At 47.9% G+C, this 23,241-nt stretch overlaps 1 protein-coding gene across 9 annotated transcripts in view; it reads left to right on the forward strand.

Annotated features, from left to right (window-relative positions):
• Positions 1-23,241, forward strand: part of TCF7 (transcription factor 7) — a 527,944-nt gene that overhangs the window by 6,977 nt on the left and 497,726 nt on the right. For 8 of the 9 annotated variants that reach the window (XM_069652547.1, XM_069652543.1, XM_069652544.1 and 5 more), the window contains exons 2-3: positions 4,130-4,196; positions 7,695-7,801. In XM_069652547.1, the coding sequence (XP_069508648.1) occupies positions 4,130-4,196; positions 7,695-7,801 (174 nt within the window). Of the gene's footprint in view, positions 1-4,129; positions 4,197-7,302; positions 7,334-7,694; positions 7,802-23,241 lie in introns of those variants that run through there. The other variant, XM_069652545.1, reaches the window with a different exon arrangement.

Here is a 23,241-nt window from a genome sequence, read left to right on the forward strand (position 1 = left end):
CATAATGCCAACCTCGCGGCACAACCGCCCGACGACAACATTTTTCATTGCTCTATTTGTGGAATAACTGCAACATTTCCTTCCACCACTAGAAGGCCACTCGACACCCAGAGCGGGGTGCCCTTGTTGCCAGTGCCACATCGAAACCGTTGGCACACCTACCCAATCCAGATAATACGATTCCTGCCTCAACACGAACTCCAGCAACGACTGACTTCAGGTGGGGGGGACTGGAAGGAGACTGAGCTCCAGTCCCCCCACCTTTATTTATTTATTTATTTTATTTATTTATTTGTTTATTTTTTACATTTGTAGAGCGCAATGCAGCCCATAGACATCGAGGTGCTATTACATGAAGGCGTAAGCAGCAAGATTATGTAAACATAGGAAACATAAGGTACTTAGTTACAGAGAGAGGAGCGGAGCATAGTTACAAATGACGTTCGTGTGCCTGTAAATATAAAGGCAGGTAGATTTAGACAAACAGCCTAGTTTTTAAGGCTTTGCGGAAGGCTAGGTGAGAGTCAATCCCCCTGAGGAGCGAAGGTAGGGCGTTCCAATGTGAGGCTGCTAGGGTTGAGAAGCTCGAACCGCCCGCACGTACTCTACAAGTCTTGGGGGTAGAAATCAGGTTGGTGTAGGCAGATCTGGTGGGCCTGGCCGAGGTGGGTCGTGAAATTCTCTGGGCAAGGTAGGGGGTATATGCCATCCCTAGGGCGCACTAGATGTGCCCGCCCTGGGACGCCCTTTCCTCCCGGAGGAAAGATGGGAGTTACCTGCAGAAGGGAGGCGGTAGCCAGGGGGGCATCCCGCTATGCAAGATGTCCCTCTTGCGCCCCCGTCAGGGGCTTGGACATCCCCTTTTTCAAGCACTGCTGCAGTGCCTCAAAGCGCTTTGATGCAGATATGAGGGAGCTGGTTGTCGCTATATATAATGGTAAAACAAATGGCTTGCTGCCCGCGCTAGTGGAATGGGATTCCACAGGGCAGGGGTTGTTAGGGAGAATTCTCAATAATGTGCTAATTCACTCTACCTTACAGACCCTCAGCAACTTTGCTGGATTTTGAGAACTTGATATTTTTTTTGTTGACCTGGATAGAGTGAGACCCCTTTTCCCACTCGCTCATGTATTTTACTGTGATTTTATACACTGTGTTTCTTTTTGGTTATGGAGTATAACCACCTCCATAGGCATCATCTTTTACAATTGTTTTTTAGACCTTGAGTAACTTTTCTTGTGAACATATCTTGTGTTTGTACCTGCGCGACTTATATTGTTTTATTCCTTGTGAATATAGTACATTCTTTATGTATTTGTAGTACTTTAGCCAGTTGTTTGTCGCATGGGTGAAGGCCATGACGGAGACAATGAGTCCCTCGACTCCGTCTGTAAATAGTAGGAGAAGTATGTTTGTGCCCGCACTCTACTGCGCCAAGATGGATAAGTAACAAAATGAAAAAGCCGTTGTATCTCAAATAGAATTTTAATTTGTTTCGTTTGTTCTGTTTCTTGGCCCCTTTCGGATGACAAGTGTTTCGGCGTATATACTGCACCATTTTCAAATCCGGGCCTTTATATGATGTGGTTTCCCCTTAAAGGGTACAATGTTTATCTTGTCCAGTGGTTAAACAATTCCTGGGCTCGATCCCACCTCAAAATTCCAGTGCTCCTGCTCCAAGCGTTGGGTTCCTTTTACAATTGTGTCACACAGCACCTTTAGTGCAGTGCCACAGGGAAGTCTTTCAGATTTCCCAAGGTTTAAATACCTTCTCTGGGATCAACTACTGTTTCCCAGAGCAGTAAAGTGAAATTGACTTCACTTAGTCCTATACAATTCTGGACCCAGCACACCCTATTTTACAATAGAGTGCTGGAGGGGTTACTTAATATCCCCTATGTCTAGTTACTCATGCAGCATTCATATGTTCCCCTTTCCTCTCAGAATGGCTGGTGGCAGTGGTTTTGCAATACCAAGATTTACCCCGACCGCAAACTGTTCGCAGCTCCGGTAAAGTTAAACCGCGGGGGCCATGTTTTTCAAAATGGCGCTGTGCCTCCTTTGTTAAAATGGTCACCGGTCTTCTTTTTTCGCCATTTCTTTGTGGAAAGGTCCTTCTCCAGTTTTTCTCTACGCGCCAAACCAGGTTTGGTCTTTGTTCATTCACCTTTGGCGGTCTTCAAGGGTGAAATCCATCTCTGGCTCTAGTGTCTGGGGTAGGCAGGAAGTGAGGGAGGTGCCCGAACTCCCTGTGCTTAGTCTCCTAGGAGACCCAAATGCACTCTGTTGCGATTGGCTGGCTGACTGTCCGGCAAGGACAGCCACCCTGCTGGGTGAGTGGCAGCAAGGCTGGAATGAATGGGAGAGAACGGAATAAAAGGCGAGTCTCTTGGCTTGGAAGGCAGTCGACCACTGGACGAAGGAACTGAAGAAGAGCTTGAAGAGGACGCCTGCTGCAACTCCTGGACCGTTGGTTTGCCTGGTGAAGCCCTGGTGCAGGTCCGAATCGCCAAGTTCGCATCAACATGGAAGCCCTGCAAGGACGACTTCTCCCTTTGAGTTGGTGGGACCAATCAACTCCCAAGTAAGCCACCTGGGCACCCATCTCCGAGCTGGTTGCTTTTCCTCAGAGTGCTGCAGGAAACTGTACAGCCAGGGAGAGGGACACCAGATTGTGTGCTTTGCGTGTAAGCTGGCTGAAAGCTTTTGAAAGATCCTCAGAATTCCTACGAAGCAGGACTGACCAAGCCTGACCTCCCTCAGTTGAGTGCGGGACCTCGGATGTGAGGAAAGTTCACTTTGACAGCCAGGAACTACGCTTATTGCTATTTGCTGTACCGCAAGAAGCTGAAACACGAAACAGCCACTGAAAGTAAAGTTTGCCAATTGCCAGCTTTGATGGTGCCAATACAGTGCAGGAGTCCCCCGACGACCTCCCTCTTGTCCCCACAACTGAGGCACAGGAACAGTGAGATCTGCAGAGCTGCACAGGAACAGAAGTCATCAGCTGCATATTTTTCTTCTTTACTAAGGTACTGTAAAACTAGCCTAAGAGAACTTGCCTCTTAATGTGGAAGTGCTTGTAACTTCTGCAACTCACAAGTCTAATTAGATTGTGGCCCTACATTTTGGCTCTTCTTTTTATCAAAGACTCAGAAGAACTTGTGCAGACTTTTCCATTTACTTACCTGAAGTGCTGCATCCTATACAAAGACTTTGGCCCATTGACTTTGGCTTAGCCTAGAATTGAATGACTCTGAAAGTATTTGCCCTGCTTAAAATATTTGTCATTTCTTGTGTTCTAATAACCATTGCCTTTTACAAACTATTGAGAGTATTCTGTATGCCAACAGTAAGGTATTAATGTCCCCGCACCCTTGTTACTGAAGTAACATGTGGGTGTAGGTTGTGTGGGCCATCCCAAAAGGGCCTTGTCTGATCCAGAAACTCAGAGTGTACAGTATTGAAGTATATTTGTGTTACTGTTCTATTGCTCCCTTCCAAAGAATGCTTTATAACTGACTAGTAAATACATTAATTGTTTATGCAAGAAACTTTGAGTGTAAGAGTTTATTTGAATACCTGTAATTGTGAATCCACTACAGCTCACATTTCCCCTCTTGAGATAAGCCTGGCTGCTCAACACGCTACCAAAACGGTGTAGTACAAGCTTATAAAGGTTGGGTTGCCTATACTTGTAGTCATAGTTGTTTGTAGTATTCCCAGAGGGTACTGCACTCGAACTTTGCCTAGCAGGGGTCCCCTTGGCTGCCATGGCCACGGTCCGATTATCCACACAATTAAGGGGGGCTTTAAAAATGCATTAGCTCAAAATAGTATGGAGGTCGTCTACCCCACTGCTGAAATTTGCAACATTTGGATGGACGTTTGGGGGTGAAGGGGTCTTCTTGGAACGTTAGTGAATACTGCTGTGGATCACGTGTATGGGATGTCCCTGGGTTTGTAAATTGTACCACATGGGAGCCCATTTCCATTAAAAAAAAAGTGTTTTTCAAAAAAGTGCTATAAACAATAACATCAAAACAACCGACGACGCCTGTGGTGTTTGTTTCCGCTCTCTGCCTTCTTGAGCTCCTGCTGTAGCGGTGTCTTCTCATTTCTCTTGCAGGCTGCCAGGCGGGCACAGGATGCGCACAGGGCCTACCAGGAGAAGCTGGCAGACCTCATGGAGGATGGTGAGTGGGGGCTACTGGTAGATGCGAGGGGTGGGGTGCAGTGGAATAACTTTGCTCAAAATGTTGGGGGGGGCATGACCTCTGAAGAAAAGGTGCCCAAGCCAAATTAATGGGTGCAAAATGATGTGCCATGAAAGTTGGGGGGGGGGACAAAAACCCCCTCTCCCCCTAAAATTACGCCCATGGTGGTGTGTGATGGCGGGGGGCGCTTACACTGAGGTCCGCGCCCTTCAGGCGGGATCTTGGTACTGGTTGCATAAGGCACATGGTAAACCCCCCACTCCTGTCCCAATAAGAGAATGAACTGTGTGATCCTGGTGCTTGTTTGTAGCCGTCATTTGTGACTTACTTATTCTCTGCTGTTAGTGACAAAGGCTACCGAGAAACCCCCTAAAATCTAGCCGATGTAACTGGCTTTGCCATCCCCTCTGGCTGGATAGTGGATTTTCCAGGTTTTGGGGGATTTGGCGTCATGCTCGTACGGTGATGCAAGGTGGCACGTGGGCACTGTAACGCACCAGTTTGTAGCAACTCCAATGTGTTCTCTTCACAAGAAGCCCTTTTCCGTAATGAGCGCTTACTAGTGTGTCTCCATCCACCATCTACAGAGGTTTTGGATTATAATTCAAGTGTTGGGTTGAAAGTATTGGTCAAGAAAAGGTACTCCTACTTAACTACAAGGTGGGGTACGGCGGGGTTCCTATAATACACCCCACCCCAGTCATGCTATGCAGATCAGCCCTCCTCCTGTACTATATCTCCCAATCCTAAACTCGCTGTATAAAGCTCATCTGCACAGCCGGAGGGAGAGCACCATAATTACTCCCCGTACCCCGGCCATATAGAAGCCCCTTGCTGCTTGTACCAGTCGCCTTAAATCCTATCCCCCACCCACTGCAGCGGCCGGCAACGGTGGGCTCGTGAGATGTTCTGAACTACAATCCCCATCTGTCCTAAGCATCAGTGATCTTGATGGCTAAAGTGAGTTGGGGGGGGGGGGGGGGGAGAGGGGCGGCACACACCTGGCCATATCCTGGCCTCTTTGCAGTGCTAGGGCTTTGCAAATCTGTACCCTGCCACAGGGAGCACCATCCACAGCCAGCTTATCTCTAACAAGAAGGGGCCCAATCGCAGCGAATGCGTTTAGTTGTGCGGGGGGCTTCCCACTAGGAGGAAGCCTGCGATCCACCCCCCTTCCCGCAATATCACAGTTCCCCCCCCCCCCCCAGTAGAAATGACTTCAGTCCCTGGAGGCGGTGGAGTCGGCTACTGGCTTGGGAGGGATTAAGCCCCCCTCCCCATATTGAGGAAGGCGAAGGCAGTGATCCCACTCTGCTGTGTCTCCCAGCCGGGGGCACAGCAACAGTCTGTCACATCTCACAACTGAGCGCAGGGTGGTTACATTTAAAAAAAAAAATCATTAACGGTCAACAAACGTGGAGGACGAGAGCAGCCTGCCCCCCAAATCAATATATACTGCCTCTGACCAAGTCACAGATTTAACAGCTGTGCTCGGCTTTCAGATGGCGCATGACCCCCCATCTCTAGCATCTCTTGGTGAAACTAAATGCCCCCTGAAATGGGGTGAAAGATGGGTCTAACGGGCCAACAGAAAGACCCCCCCCCCTCCTGTCTCCGAGGATGGGGACGTGGAGAGCACCATCTACAGTTCCTGGTCAGATGCTGATGCAGACTTTGTTGCCATGCCGACACCTGTCGTCTCTTCATCACCTGGAGAAGAAGCTCTTTTGATGCCCGGCACAATGAGCAGTGCTCTAAATGAGCCGGTCCTACCTGGCCCTCAGTATATATCTATTTTTAAGCATTTGAGTACCTGCACTTTTCAATACCTGAAAGAGAGTACCAGTACTTGACTCGTGTGAAGTGAAAATGAAAGCTTTTCATTTCCCTTTATCGCAACTTAAAGGATTAAGCTTCTGCAGCCTTTGCTGGGGAAAGCAGTGCCCTCTCCCTACTCCTCTCTCACCCACCCGCAGTGCCCATAGCGTCTCCTTCAGGGTCCACCCTGCAGAACAAACCTGCCGCTACTGTGCTCTGGGCACACTAGGCGCAGGACACTGTTCTCTAAGTGGGCTTCACCTCCTAGCATTGTGTCCTTTGATGGAGAAGGGATTGATTTGGAAAGCCTGGGAAATTACTTTTTACATTTGTTTCATTAGCAGCGCCTATTCTAGTAGGTAAATGTTTAAGTAATTTGAGTTGTGATGGAACATTTTCACCAGAAAACTCACACACAGCTCCAGTTACCTACCAAATTTCTTATTAGGTGATGAAAGCGAGCAATAATAAAACTCCCCTTCTGAAGCTTACTTTACAGCTGTGATATCTGCTAGTTTGATTTTCGAAAAAAGTCTAATTTAATATAGATATTCAAACATTCTTAACACAATGCACATCTACAAACTGGAAGTTTGTGTTAAAGGATCTCGGATAAACCGCTTTACCATAGTGTGTGCTCCTTGGCATATTCAGTCTCACTGGGCATTGCCTGCAAACAGGGTGTGCCTAAAAGGGACCTGGGCTCAAGGTGCCCACCAAAACGACCAGAGCCGAAAGTGCATTAGTGAGTACCTGCACTTCATTTTTTATTTATTTTTTCCTCCATTTAAAGCACTGCTTATGAGCAGAGTTGATGGTGTGCATACTACAGGGGCGCCACCAAGGAATGGCCAAGGGGTGGGGGGGGCACACAGGGGGGCATTTGGTGATAGCTGACCACTCATGGGCTGCTTTCTAGAACTTTCCTCCAGCCATCGCGAAAGTGAGGCTGGCGCCACCCCTGGTTCCTTGGCGCCACCAAGCCCCACTGGCGCTTGTGCCTTTTCCACCCTGTGGTTCGATTGCGTGAGACTATTGTGTCACGGAGGGCAGGTCCATGTGGAGGCAAAATTGAGCCTGAAATAGTGTTTACTAATAACCCTCCCCTTTTCTGTTGTACTGGTGCCAATGCCCCTTCTCTCAGAGGAGAGGTTCATATTAAAACCGCTGGTTGGGTGGTGGGGAGGGGCATTGACGTCGCAGGAAGTGTCCCTCCACCGCTAGTGTCTGGGGATTGCCAGTGTGCACTGGGTCTTGGACTGTACAGCACTGATCTCGGGCACGGATTGCTCCCTCGGGTGAGTGCCTAGCCAACTCTCTCTCTCCATAAAGCCTCTTTAGCCATAACCCCCTAACCCCCCTTAAAAGAAGAACGAAAGGCTAAGAAAGCGAAGTATGAACTACTAATAAAGTAGTGTGGCCACTCGTCACCTGCGCTATTTATTCAGTTTTCTTTCCACAGGTTGAATGCGGGCAATCTCGACTGCGAATACGAGACACTCAGTCGCAACTCTCCCATTCATTAGGCGCTTGCAGCTTCACAGCGCTGTTACAGTCTGGTGTTATTAGGTTGCTTAGTTTTTGTGTGTTGAAATGGGAGAAATCGCTTTCCTCTGGCACCTGGGCATAAGTGAAACGGTCATCTTCTTGGTGTTGCAGGTTTGAAGCAGCAGGACGGAGGGATGTACAAGGCGTCTGCGTATTCCAGCTACCCCTTCCTGATGCTGTCTGACCCCTACATCGCCAACGGATCCATGTCTCACCTGGTGAGTTACCATTTTTCCCCCTATTGTATTCTCATCGCGGTTTTGACTACATCGTTTTGAAAATAAATTCTGAAACTAAAACAAAAATTCCGCAACTTTTTTTTAATTTATTTTTTCATCCATCCCTCCTAAAAATTAAAGCAGTCTGACAAATCTAATTTCTCGTGACCGGCATTGGTCTGCGCCATGTTGGGTCCCCCTCAACCGATGGCAAACCCTCGCCAGTGTTCACCAGAGGAAGGGCCGCGTGTCTGGTCGAGGAAGCTGGAGACTCCCTGCCGAGCTGCGCCTCTCTGGAAGAGTGGGGTGGGCTCGGGCAGCCTTCTTCCTGGCAGCGGCCTGTTTGGGGGGTCTCTGGGCCCGGGCCCTTCACGCTTGTTTGTGCAGCGTCCCCACAGCAGCCCCTGTCCTGGAGCCGGCCGCTTGAAAGGACACGCTGTTTGCTTCCCCAGATAGGCCCGTGTTTGCCAAGGGTGCCGCTGCTGTGAGGTGTTGCTTGCAGACCGTGTTTGGCAGTAGCCGAAGGGCAGACGCGCAGCGCTGCGCATGTACGCTAGGCGAGGCCTGTGCTGGCGGTGCTCCGTATCACGGCGTGTTTTGTGACGCAGTTTATCTCTGCCTCATGTCATCCTAATCATTTCTTGAGACCCCCTCCTATTTAGAAAGCAGTCCTTATAGGTTGTATTGAATTCCTTCACGAACGAGGTGTTCTCTTTTTTTTTAAATTTCTTTTTCTTTCACCGACAAAACATTCTATACATAGGCGCAAATATCTGGGCGATTGCGAGTTTGGGGGGCACTAAGTTACTTGATGATATGCAAGCGTGGGTACGGAGTATTGGGGAGACCTGGCATGAGCGATTGCACGTTAATACAATTTCTCTTATTTTGATGCTTCTGCTTTGCGTCTTGTTTGGAGTTTGCATCTAGGCATTGGTGGTCTTTTTGTGTGCTCTGCATGTTCATATGGATTATTGAAGCACACAGGTCCAGTTGCTGATGTGATGGTCTCACGTGATGTCTGGTCACTTGAGGGCTGTCACTCGCTGGACTTGGGGTGCCCGAACGGTGACACCTCTACTTGGGTCAAGGACTATTTCGACAGTTGCGGGGTTCCCCAGTCATTGTAATGGGTCGTTCTCCATTTTGAGGTTTTGCAGCTCAGTAGCCGCGCTGCCACTCTTCATTGGGGCTGCACGTTTTCATGAAGAGGTGGTGATTCTGGCAGACCACGGGTCCACCCTGTAGGGGACGCAACGCACATCTATTCAGGATCTTTTCTTCTGCCCCCTTCCAAACAGGTGCTCGCTTCATTTAGGATGCGGCCAAGTATGATCTACTTGTGTAAATCCAAAAGCAATTCTAGTGAATCTTGAAAAAAATAGTTAATCCCTTCTTCACTTTCCATTCAAGGGCAGATGGACGTATTTGAAATTTGTATTCATTTGCTCGTATATCACTTTTGCCAAGTGCTTAACAGGATTGTATATTGCTAGTGATCACATTCAGTATAAGACCACCCCCCACCCTATGGAATGCTATTCTTAAATTTGGAGGGGGGTTGGGGGGCGTGGCTGTGTATGTACACACATCTCGGCATATGTGCATGCAGGGCTTTGTAAGCTGTGCTGTTTATCTAATGCTTCGTTTCATCTCTGCTTGAGGAAGCGGAGAGATTCCACGAAAGCTTGCAAATATGCAAAATAAATGACTTTGTTGACCTAATTAAGGCATTGCCTCGTTGTTTTCTTCTGGATCATTCATTATACATTGCGCTGCTCAGCCCTGCAGCTTTGGGATGAGGCTTTATCGGTGAAGAATATGTTTTGAACATACATGGATTCCAGAGACCTTGTTTTGATGCTATCGCTGGGCTGGAATGCGACTCTGAGTACTTTGGTACTTTTCCACATGGTTCTGACATGCATATCTCCCATGTACCCGGGCCGCTATGTAAAATGTGTCCCCTCCATTTACTTTAATGACGGTTCCTGGTCTTGGCACTTTTGGAATATTGCATCTGTATGGTAGCATCGCGAGCCGGGCTATTGTGGTTATTGCTCCCAGATTCCAAATAGATGTTTGTGTGCCCGCCTGTGCAATGAAGTCTACAAATGGTTATTAAAACACTATCCCTCGCATCTTCTCCTCGACTCAAGTTCATACTTTCAGGACAAGTAAAGATAGCATTTGTGTTGGTTTTTAGCTTTGCTTTCGGTGAAATGTCTTGTATTTTTCAGGCCATGGATACACCCTCCCCTAGTGTTTCTGTCTACATCTCAGTACCCGGGATCTGCAACCTGCGTCTCTCCAGATGTTTCACACCGATTCCCAAGACCCTTCCCCATGCAAGGGCTGATGGGGGCTGTATGTAGCGCAAAGCCTCTGGAGAGACAAAGTTGGAGGACCCCTGATCTATACATGTATGTGACTTGCACAATCTATTTCTGTAAGGTAATTTTAGAGGTTCTGGTCCAGCTCCTTTGCAGTCTACTTTTTAACGTCCTCCTCCGAAAGAAGTTGACCTGCACCCCCTCCACCCAATTCCCCAACAGCCTCTCATCCAAGTTTTGTGCCAGCTATCTGCCTAGTTGTGCATTTCACCACAACCCTAAAAAATGGCTTCAGTTCGTACCGCGCAGGACTCTTTATGTATTGGCTCATAATCCGAGCCTACTGAGATGTGCAGGCCAATGTGGTAGAGGGCCTTGTCAGAAGATGGCCTGCTGACCAGGGTCATTTTACGTAGACGGCATTGGGACACTGAACTTGCCAAGAAGGGACTTGGCATGAAAGACGTTTGTCTGCAAAAGGACATTTTGCTTTTTCTATTGAAGGTATTGTATACCACGTGCCGTGGTCTGATGACCTACAGATGGCAGTACATAACATACTGCATAAGTGCAGTACAGCATGCATGCTTATGCGATTCATGATCCACATTTAAAATAACATAAAAACACATTAATTTGCACCAGTACCAGCCTACTAAATTCACCCCCACGAGTACAACCCAAATCTAATGTCACCATAATCAAATTGCTTAACATTGCAATGTCCTAAAACCAAAAATGAAAGCAGTCCACATATAACCCAGTAGTTCAGATGGAGAAATGTGCTTTTTTAATTGTTTACAAAAAGTCATTGGAAGGTGCAAATTAAAGGGAAAATGGAAGTTCCTTCCACAACCTTGAACCGGCCCTGATGAAGGTGTTGTCTGGGGTCCAGGCGTGTGAAGATGTTGATGTAGAAAGGAGTGCCTCAAGCTCGAACGGCTTCTAAAGCTCTTAGTCCAGTATCTGAAACCCAGGGTTCCCGATCCTCAGCCTGCAGGATGTCCTTCAGGGGTCCACTCAAAGAGTGACCATCTCGGTGCTATGGACAGAGGTGCAGGGTCATAACTAACAGGACCCTTACCGCTCGCTCATCTGAGCCCTGTGGGACCCTTGACGTTGCCCTGAGGAGAACTACATACCTGAGTGCAATGAAGCTGACCATGCAGTGGGCTCGGCAGTGGCTGCAAGACCTCGTGAAACGATAATTCTGCTGTTTCCAACCTGTTTTACCAGTTGGGTGAGGAAAATGAAACCGCCTGGGTTCGCACTAGAGACCAACGGGGAGCCTTGCATCACAAAACACTGTTAGAATGTCTTCTGGTACATGGACATTAAAACTGATTCTCATTGGTGAGCCATATAAATGTGTGTTATTTATGGATCTGGAGTGCACCCAGCGGATTGCTGTGCCCCGTCTGTGGCTTCGCCAAAGAATGACTGCCAACGTTTTCTGTGTGCGTTTTAATGATGGAAAGCAAAAGGGGACTAGAACTTTACTTCTGAGCTCGTGGAAGGAAATTTGTGATGCTGAATCGGGGGCTCCTCATGTGATCCATAGCTTGAAAATTGAATGCAGGGTTATTGGGCGCAGTGTCTCCTGCGTCATAGGATTTCAGACCTTTACCTTAGCCTGTGCCACAGTTTGTCACTACCACGGACCTAGACACTGGGCAAGTAATCTCAGGAGTGCATGGAAAGTTCACAGAACGTTGATTTGAAAACAAATTCCCTCCCTGGACCAGACGGATGACGGCTCAGTTTCTCCCAATTGCCTTTTTAATTCTTTCAAACCATTCTAGGGTATAGTTTGTGAGCTAGCTTGTTGGGTTCCTGACTTGTTCTGAGCAGGCAGACTTGACCATGCATCTTTCCAAGGCTGATGAACCCACGTATCATTGCTTTGGGAAACCGTAACTAACGCCTTTTAAGTAGGTCTTCAAGAAAGGAGGTGGTCCGTGGCCTTGATGTGGCCGTCCTTGGAAAGAAGAGTCGGGAGCATAGAGCGCTGGCTCGGCACCTCCTTATACCACACACCCTAAAATCTCATGCCACTACGTTTTCACTCAGACGTTCTTTGGCACAGCACCACGTCTGTTAGGATTTGGCTATCTTTGAAATGGGAACTTGCAGTTGTGAGAGTGAAACAAAAGCATGTGTTAATTTTTGTTTCATCTGGTTTGTGCAACAAAAAAAGCAGGCAAAAGTAAACCCACAAAGCCTTAAGAATGGGACAAGCCGCCATGACTATTTTAAGAAAATATCCGCTACTAAACCCAATGATGGCACGTTACCAGACCTTGTTGGTGCTGCTACTGCTGTAGGGACTTCCTTCTCTGCCTGGTGGTGTTGCACTGGGTGTGTGCTGGGTACCCTACTGTATATTTCCTGCGCATGGTGCCCATTGATATGGTCAGAGTAATCGTGTAGTTTGTTCGCAACAAGCCACTGATGATGTTGGAGGCAGTACAGATATTTATGCACAGGATTTTCCTGTTTTTAGCATCTCCAGTCCCCAAGTGTCTGGGGGGATAATATCATATAGTGCCACGTGCTAGATTCCTACTGCTTCTAAGTGCTCTAATGGTAGATGTTAAAAGGCAGGGCTGAGTTGGCTCAGCTGGGATTGGAACTTGTAAAATGCATGTTGGTCCTAGTCGGCGTTCAGCACTTAAGCGATGAACTCTCCACCCATCCAAGTATCATTTAATGTTTGAGGGGGCTATGAACTGTTGCATTTGTAAAACCTTTGGGCAATGCATACGTTGTTGGTTCATTTCATGGCAGATTAGCGGTGGCATAGCCTGTAGGCTCCATATTGGATTTTTTTGCATGCAGACTAAAAGTGAAGGAAAGTAAAGTGCGGTTTCTTTTACTGGTGGAAAAGTACATTGAAGTTTGGGTCATGGGTCTCTTATCGGCTGGCGCGCTTCCTTGACTGCATGTACACCTGGTCGGAGAGGTTGTTGACGCCTTCTTTGAACCTACATGCAGTGGTGTATTTAGGCTTTCTGCTGCCCTACCCCCAAATAAGTGCATGCACCCCTAACTTTACTTCCTCTGCCAGACTCTGCAGCGTCATCAGATTCCGCCCCTTCAACAAACCCTTTCCATGTTACCCAACTACACCCCTTCACCCTGATTTCTGTCCCCCATTTTGGCTACCTAACATTATAAGGAGGTTTTTAAGGTTGCAGGGATTACAAGGTTATTGCTTCCTCTCTATGAAATCAAACATGTTATCTTCTATGTAATGGTGGTTGAAAGAGTGTTTTCAGATCTCTGCTGTCCAGTATTTGGAGAAGGCAGTTTGTTGTACAGTTGAGTTCACTAGAGGTAACTTTTAAGGCTAATTGTCTACCTTTTGGTTATGTCCGAAAACCATCTTTTAGAGGAAGTGATATTGACATAATGTCAAGATCTGAGGTCCACGAAGATTATACCTCTGTCCCCAAGTACCATTCAGAGAAGAGCTATTAACTTGCTGACCGATTATTGGGGCCACAGGTGGTAGGCAGGAACAGAAGACAATGGGTCCCAGATGGCTGTAAGGGAGAGAGAATGGTTAGCAGGCAGGTATAAGGAAACTACTATAAGCACAAGAAGGTAGACCGAAAAAACACCTACCCTAGGGATGACCGATGGCAGCTTGAAACCTAAGTGTTACCCCTGAAGGAGTGGAGAGTATGGTAATAGAATCTCAAGGTGGAAGGGTCCAATGTGGTCACCTAGGAAGCGATACTTTGTTTCCAATGTAAGTACCTGAGCCGAAGAGTAGGAAACAAGGCGGTCCAAGAAGCAATCCAGAGGTCTTGAGCAGTTCAGTGAGGCAGTCCAAAAACAACCAAATCCAGAGGGCAAAAACCAGAGGCAGTGCAATAGGCAATCCAAGGTCTAGTCACTTCCAGTATACAGAGTTCCAAAGGACAAATCCAAAAAGAGGCAATCCAGAAGCAAAACCAGGTCAGGGATCCAGGAAGACTAAAAGCAGGAGCACGAGAAGCACAGAAAAGCTACTCACCGAAGGAACAGCTGAGAAGCACTAAATGAGAGGGCTGGAGCTCTTATGCCGTTCTTTTGGGTCACGTGACTGCCCACCTGGTCACGTGACCGCTTTGTGTTGTTTTCTGGATCACATGACCGCTAATCGGTTCACGTGACGTTCTACTGCAAAGCGCTGTGCCCAATGGGCGCCCACAATGAAGGAAGGCACTTATGCATGTCTGCAGACTCCAGGGTAAACCCCAACGCGATCGGGGGAGCAGTCGCCAGGGACGCCATGGCGTGCGGGGTGCTCTCGGAGGCTGGGCGGGCACAGGAGCGGATGGGAACCACGATCTGCGCTGCCGCCGAGATGCCGCCAGACTAGATGAATGGGAGGAGTTCTGGGGTCCATGCTGCTGTTGCGAGGAGTGCATGCCACATATACTGTTTGCCACAGGACACAAGTGAGAGAAGGTTGGAATGAGGAATTAAATTTCAATGCTAATATCTGGTTTCTCTCACAAATTGCCTGCTGTCACTCTGAGAAGCACCTAGAATGGTCTGTAATATTAATGCAACATAACTACATTTCTACATCCAGTCTTGTCAAAAGGCAAAGTTTACATTTTGAGATGTGTGGGTATAGCTATAGATGTCTTGCTGTTTCTCAGTTAAAGTCCTACTTTGTTTTTAAAATATAATTAATGTAAAGATAACTTATAAGCATCAGGTATGCATTGTGTGACATACTTTGCAGCTGGTTCTCCTAGAGGTACTGAGCGTGCAGCAGAAGGTCATCAAAGACACATGGTAAACCCAGTAGGGATGCCATTTGCCTGCTTATTACTGAGCAGTTTAAAGATGGCTGAATGGATATATTTACAGCTGTGAAATGGTGTGTACCTTTTGCACACGTGTTTGTTTTCACCCTTTTATGCATTGGGTATCCTTTCACAGGTTTCTTGAAGCACTTGCACATTCAGATTTACTCTTCTCCATTTTAACTTCTCTATGATCTATTTCCTGCTTGCACCTTTTGGGTGGCCACAGACCTCCGAAATGTGGAGCCGGGGAAGGGAAATTAATGCTTGCTTCTGAACATGATTTTAGTGCCACCTGTGGGAACTCTGTGCTTGACTTAAGCATAAGCATGCATTTAATATTGTAAAATGATGTCATTTTTAACGTTTACCCTAAATTTTGCAGTGGTTTAAAAAATGCATGTTTTGTATTTGAATATAAAAGTGATTGCTTAACACAGTGTATGTATTGATTATTAAGAACTCCAAAGATAATGTGAAGTGGCACCAATAAAACCAATGAGGTTTTGGCTGTTTTGCATATTAAAGAGCATTTTGGGAAGATAAGAATTACCGAAGAGCTTTATATTTGTAATATGTGTCTGTGAGAGTAGTATGACTGAATCACAAAATACCTAAAGCATGCTGGGTTTGGTGCGCGTTCCCTTTTTTTATTCTATTTTTTTTTTTTTAAACATGTCACCCTAACAAAGCTTTTGCAAATATCATACATACAAGTTTGGTCATCAGGCTTCAGCAGTCAAGAGTGGAATGACTGCTAACAGCACAAAATTAATTGCAGTGTTGGGGATCAGCCAGACTTGAAGAAACAAAGTTGGCTTTCTATTAAAAAAAAAAATGACAAGCAGTAAATTGAAAATAAACTGCAATAAAATGCTGCTCCTTTTGGCAATCTGCCACCCTTGGCCTGGGCCTGGTCAGCCTTGTTGTAAATACATCTATGCCTACATTTCCATATTCAATCATAAAAGGACTTGAGCCCGTTTCTACAGCACCTTTGGGGGAAAATGGGCGATTTCCCAGAATGGTGGCGCCTCTTGACTGCTCGGTGGGGCAGCCCAACGTGCAACCAACCCATCATCACCAGTCCTACCATCCTTCTGAGGCCTCAAGCCGTTGGGTTAGTCTTCCAGTTGCTTCCTTGTAGGAAAGGGTTCCAAGTATGATTTATTTCAAGTAGTGGTTTCCAAATGGGTGCAAGTTGTTATCCAACAGCACACATGCAGCTATTGGAGGGTTGCAATGGTGGCTGTGGGAGCATTGACTGGCGTGTTTGGGATTGATTGAAGAACAGTGATCAGTCTCCGAGGTAGGAGATCTGATTTCTTTTGGATTCAGGCGCACCTGTTCCTGTGGATATCATTGTTGTGTCAGCAGCTGCAGACCGGTGGTGTTGCTCATTGTCGGATCCTGGGAGGGACTCTGCCAGCTTGTCTCAGGAACCTAAGTGGAATCCGTGATAAATGCTTCTATTTTCTGTCTAGTCAGTCGAACCATACTTGCTGAGTAACTTGAGGCGCCTGTCCTTTTAATGCATGTGAGGATTTTTTTGAGATGTGTGGTGTTTACTCCAACTAGATCTCAAATGAGTTCCTCGGACACAAACGCCCCTCACCACCACCCCCCCACCCCCCTCCACGGCTGTTGCCATGCTGTAATAGCTTGGTGTTTATTTCTGAAGCACTTTATGAAAGGGAGGGCTTAGTACTGTGATGTCAACCACTTGCTGCTTTGTTGGCCTATTAACTGCAGCTGAGCCTGGTAGGATAAGCTGTGGCAGGGGACGGTGCCGTCCTGCGGGTGGGAAGGGAAGTGGTCAGGCTGTCGTATGCTTGTCGGTTGGGAAGAGAGCCTTCTCGACCAGTGCGAAGAAGATGAAATTGACACATGTGACCAGAGCCTCCAGTGCTTCAGGGCAGGTTGTGGCTCGGGTTGCATTTGGTATCGGGGAGTAAAGGTAAAGACGGCAGTGCTTTTTGAGGCTTTGGGGTGTTTGAGTAGGGGATCGCGGAGTAAAGGAATGGTGCGCCTTGGAGCGCTAAAAGCCATGCAGTGGAGGGTCCGTCAGAGGCGGTTGAGGGAGCAAGGGGGATCCTTCCTGGAGGGTAAGGAGATGCATGGATACAGTGATCCAGGAAGGAGTCCTTGCAGGAAGCGGTATGTGTTCCTCCTGTTGTGTGACTGAGTGAGGATTGAGATGCCAAAAAGACAAGTGCTGTGATTGGCTGAAAAACTGGGGTGTGAAGCAAGTGGCAATGCGTTTGAACTGGAGCATGGGATGTTCTGGCCAAGGCTGAGTGAGATGGGCAGCACTGCTCCTCGGCGCCATTCGTCATATTTAGGGGACCAAAGCTTTGCCTCTTCTCTTGGGTGTAATACCAGAACCACTAGTGTCCTTTCCTGGCAGTGGACTCCAGGAGAACTTGATTTTCGAGTGCTTCCTGGAAAATGGCCAGCTATGCACCTGAGCTTCTAGAAGCGGCATGAACACTGAACCTCGCTGTGAACGATCAAGGATCCCAAGAGCGCCAGGGATGATGAAAACGTGAGCGGGGCATGCTTCCTTGGACCATGAGGGGACCCAAATATGCATGGGTAGAGCCGAGACCAGCCAGCAAAAGCGATATACCTTGTGACTACCTCCCCACCCTCCAAAACAAAACCCATACCTGCTTCCTCCATCAGCTACCTGGAATCCTCCTCCCTGCCACCCAACACAAGCTTTATGTCCTGCCTCCCGGCCCCCATATGAGGTAACCTATGCTTGGCATCCCAATTTCGGAAGATATGACAGAGTGAATTTAAGTGATTTGTCGGTTATCGCACACTTTGCAAGGGTGGATTTGATCCCATTCTGCAATTTGGACAATTGACCACATATCTCCTCATTCCTGGTTGATGTAAATACCGGTTTCAGGAGCTAAAATAATGCTCTGTTTCATACAAATGCCGTAAAAGCACATCCATCACTATACAAAACAGCTTGACAAATGGCAAAAAGTGATTATTGCCTAATTTCCACCAACCTGAATAGAACTCCACGTGTACCAGAGTGTAAAGTAATGGCGGCCTACACAATCTCTTGTGCTTTGCAACTGTATTTTCAAGACATAAGAAACAGAACAGGAAAAACTGCTACTTGTAGCATTTGTTTCAGAGACTCAGCGCTAGTTATTGTGCACAGTTTCTAGCGGGCTTAATCGCTAGGAAGCCATCTTTGGTCTTTCAGCAGCCACATTTGGAGCAACTTGCAGCACCCAGTTGTCCTGGATGGTGGGAGATTGAGGGCATAAACTTGAGGGCTGTGTGGCTGGTGAAAGGCCTCCTGTCTAGACCTGCATGCCCCTTGCCCAAGACAAATTTGACCTCCCACCGCATCTTTCACAAACTGGGTACCACTGGCGAACCCATGGCCACAACCCATAGCCTGGGGTGAGAGTAAAATATATTGCCCTGGCAGGCAAATAATACAGTAAAGGAAAGTGCCCTGAGCACCCACTCTTGCTCAAGCTGTACACACTATCTATTCATTTTTACTGTTGGAAGTGGAGCTATAAGCAAGTTGAGATATTTGAGCTTGTAGAGTGTACAGTATAACTGATAAATAAGCACCTAGGGTTGGGGGAGCAGCCAATCGGGTTCTTTGGATCATGGGCTGACAACGCTAATCTTAACCCACGTTTCATGGAACCTGGAGGCTGCTTCCCCTGCTCGTAGCGCCATCTTTACCCCGCCAACCATAACTTAAATGCTTCCACTTACCTGTTTTCTTTGGTGGTGACGCCTTTCGAGTTCCCATCTGTGGCCACCATGGAAATGGAAGAGGGGGCTTTGTCTGGAGCCCCGCCTTCCATATCCATGGCAGCCATCTTGGGGACAGTATTTCCATTCATTGAAGGGGACGTGCGCAGCGTCCTGTTCAATGAACTAAAATGGCTGTTTAAAATAAATAAAAATATTCTTATTCTCCATCTGGTGTGCAGGACGGAGTGTTCGGCCCGTGGACCCAACTCTGGCCCCGGGCCGATAACACCCGATCCGGCCCTCCAGACGCCACATTATCTTTGGAACAGACCATGTAGTTTGATATATAAGTGGGGCTTTCTGCGTAGTGCACATTTAACAGAATCCCTTCTAAGTACTCCCAACAATGGCAGCTAAAGGAAATCTGGCTTCCGTAGAGGAGTGTGTCCAGGATTGCATAGATTGGTGAAGTATGGAAGCCAGGTTTTCTGGTTGCACAGTTTGCAATCTTGCAGGTTTCACACTGCACATGCTCCTTTTGCATCTTTAGTTTTGCCCCAACATGCAAATTCCTGGCAATAGATAAACAAAGTACTCTGTGCATTTGGATAATTGTATGCAGTTCTTTTAACGGTCACTGGGTGGCAGTGCCACTTTAATTTGTTTTGTAAATGCTACAGCGGTTGAGATGTTTGGCTCGGCTCCAGTTGGGCTCCTTTTTCACCAATGCACTTGAGCCAGAGTCCGGTATTTTGGTTCCAACCTAGCTCTAGCTGGTTCCTGACCCACTCCTGTGTATGGGGGCGGGATACATTGTCTTGATGTGCAAGGACTAACCCACACCTTGGTTCCTTCAGGGCTATGTTGACATTAGTGTAGCCCTGTATCTTACCCAGACCTAGCAACACCCCTACCTTGAAGCATTCTGTGGTGCACTAATAAACACTTTTTCGGCAGTTGGAACCCACAGGCCCCCTGTGCCACACACCGCTGTTAGTTTTTGAAAGTCGCTTCCGTATGGTACCTCACCTTGGATGATCTGAAGTTAAGGGATAGCCTAAGGGACTGTCTCACCCTATACCCTATGGGGAAAAGGGTGGGTGAGCATAGTAGTTGTCCTGCTGTAGTCCCTCCCCATCTCATAGCCCAGTGGTCTGCAACCTGTGGCTCTCCAAATGGAGTACAACCACCTACGATCTCTCACCATTGACCATGCTGACTAGGACTGATGGGAGTTGTAGTTCAAAGCCTTTGGAGAGCCAAAGGTTGCAGACCCCTGTCATAGCCCAAAACGGTAGTCTGTAACCTGTGCTCTTCAGACGTCTGACTATGGTTCCCATGATCTCTTACATTGACAATGCTGCATAGGGATGATGGGATGTGTAGTCTAAAACATGTTTAGCACCAAAGGCTGCCGACAACTTGCCTAAAAGAGGAGTTTGGGTGGCGTTCTTGTAGTAGTCCCACCCATGGCATGACTGGGTATAATTTGAGCAGAGACTGTGTGCATACTCGGGTGATCGGGTGAAAGTATCTCAGAGTGCTCCCTGGTTACTGTCCCATAATTTGCGAGAACTGTGAAGTATCTATAGTTTGGATAACGCAGGGGGTCTGCAACTTGCGTAAATCCTCATAGTTGATTTCACTGCGTAGGGCCGGTGGGAGTTGTAGGCCACACATTCTTTAGACCGTGCAGTGGTTTTGGTGAATATACATTATGGTGCCTTTTTGTTCAGTTTGGTGTCCTTTCATAGATGAGCGTTCTGTGGCGATCTTCCTGTTGTGAGTTATATTGTGGAGCAACACGCTATCCCTCTTTGATGCACTGTGGCACATCTCGGTCATGGAAATGAAAATAGTTGGTCTATTCCGGCGAGCAGGGGGGAGTGCCAGGAGGGTAGTGCCACGGTTCCAGGTATCGTCTCAAGTGAGAGTTTAGAGGAGCTAAGTGTACCTTGTGATGTAGCTGGGGTGCCAACTGTCGTCCCTCTTCCTCCTGTAGCAATGACTTGCTTCCCAAATGGTATCCATTGCTAAGGGTGGGCCTAGTGACTAGTGTGCATAGTGCCATGATCACAGGAAGGGGTCTACTGAGCTAGAAAAAGAAGTGTAATCCGTCTAGTTCCCTTGCGCTAGTACAAGGCCCTGGGACTCTTGCCTCGTTCCTGCCTGTAGGAGTCCACCCCTGATTTCTCTGCTTGTGGAGCTTTAGATAACACTGTGCAGCGTAAGGGGGATTGAATCCATAATGGAAGTGTGTGTGCTTCTCCCATTAGCCAAGCTCTTGGATATGTATCCCCTGATAGAAGGGCGGGGGTTGGGGGGGCACACACCTTGGCGTCTTGGAAATGAGCCTTTAAAGAGGACCTGACATTATTGTGGACGACCATAGGCGCTGACCAACAATGAAGGGAGCCTGTACAGGGGGAGGCGCACACCTGGAGTACAGTAAGGGGTGTCAAGATGTGATGCAGTTTCACCCATTCGGATGGGTCACTTAAGTGCTAACACGTGAGCTTGACCCCTCCGTGTCGCTTTTTTTTGTAAATGAATCATTCAGGGCTCAAATCTGCAGCCTTTTACATTTATTGGCAACCAGAGCTCAAGTGGAGGGTACACGCGGGGGACGGAGTCCGCCCACCCTTTTCATAGGGTGGACTCCACCCCCCTGGGTAGTTTACAGGCCGTGTGTAAAAAAGAGAAACGTCGACTGTTTTCTTTGAATGTATGAATGCCGTCGTCAGGTTCGCAGGCAGGGCACTTCACCACTGCGCTATATAAACTGATGAAAACATGGCAAAACGACTAAATGTCACTTTTCAGTACAGCGTGTTCCAGGGAAGGTATTGGTATTGGTTCTTGGAGTTTAAAACATCATGAACACCTTTCAACGTTTACAAAACGCTGTTGGAAGAACATATCCTCATGGTTTTGTGAGGTGATTTTATGAGGGGCAACTGCCATTCGTTCTGTTCAATTTGTGTGGTTATGCAAAGGCATTGAATTACATTTGCTTATTTCTGGTGACTTCACATCCCATTACATTTGTCAATGAGTCTCGCAGCAGCCCCCCCTCCCACCCCCACCATTTAAGACTTGACCTCTGCCAACTCGTACAAATACTCAGCATCGTAAACCAGCTTACCGTTTTGATGGGCTACCTGGCACCACTTGGCATCCTTGCTCTGCAGACGATAAAACCAACATTATTAATAAGATAACACAATTCCGAAAACCTATTTGTGTGATTTATCGCAATACTTTACAAAAGCAAATGAGGTGCAGACAATGGTTTCCGTTGCCATGTTCAGCTATGCTTTGCGAGGCATCAGTGCCGCGATGCTTGTAATGTGTCTAGCATTTCAGCGTCCTATGTCCATCTTTTTGTAATGCTTTTTTTTTCTGTGGCATACAATTGTTATCCACCTATCTCGCCCCCCCCTCACCGTCTAGCAGTCCGTTTTGGAGCAAACCCTTTGTTGTAATACATTTTCCCACTCTATTTCGGCATAATGAATGCACTTTTCCCGGTGGCAAAATGCTATACTTTGTTGGTGCCCACGGTGCACACATTTCCCGACAGGCAGCGCTCTCCTGGGCCCGTGAGGGTTAGGGGGCTTTTAAGAGGACGGTCTCTTAAACTCCCCTCAGTGGATAAGTATTCTATGCCCCCTGTTACATGTCTCCCCTGTAGGGAGGCATGGTATCGCCCTAGTGTGTTGTAGTGGTCACGTGGGGAACCACGTGACCAAGTTAATAAAGTAAACGAGCCGCTTCCGGCTCGTCAGTCGAGACCCAACTCGCGTGTGTTTGTGTTTTTGGGGGCACCATGCGGGTGCCCCACCACGTGTGGTAGGCCCAAGGATGGGGCCCAGCTTGAGGACGGTGCCCCTGCCGGGCAACGCCGTCCGGACGGCGCCCCTGCCGGGCAACGCCGTCCTTGTGTGTCCCCCAGCCATGTGAGGCGGGCTGGGGCGGCGACCCCGGCCTGGGAGCACCCAGAGCCGGGGCCGCGGTGAGCCGGCGGGGTGGGCTGGACCCCCGCCCCTGCGTGTGCGGCATAGGAGCCGTGCCAGTGTGTGCCCGTTGGGTGTTCCCCGACACGAGTATGGGGCTGCCTGGTGGACAGGAGCAGCCCCCATCACCCCCTGTCGCTGGTCAGTTTGGTGACTTAATCCTGATTTTGACCCATGGGGTTGGGGGGCGTGTCCTGGTCTTATCCTTCTGTCCTCCTCTTATGAACCCTTCCTGGAATGTGCCCAGAAAAAGAAAGAACACATGTGTGGAGTTGCTTAATGACTTGCTGCCTTTGGGAACTTCTGGGAGGCTTTCAAGGGGAACAAGTCCTGCTCTTTCTCTCCTGGAGGAGAGGCCGTTACCCCAGCAAGCCGTGAGGCGAAGGGTGGGCTTCGAGTAGTTCTCTACCTTCATATTCGCTTATGAGGAAGGGAATTACCCAACTGTGGATGGGCAGAGTGCCTCCATAGTGTGACCATGTGTGATGCAGGCTGATGTCGAGGATTGCTAATAAAGATCTATAGTCTCAGGAAGGGAAATG

The sequence above is a fragment of the Ambystoma mexicanum genome, chromosome 3p (assembly GCF_040938575.1).
Source record: "Ambystoma mexicanum isolate Mex_15411 chromosome 3p, UKY_AmexF1_1, whole genome shotgun sequence".
Taxonomy (NCBI): Eukaryota; Metazoa; Chordata; class Amphibia; order Caudata; family Ambystomatidae; genus Ambystoma; species Ambystoma mexicanum.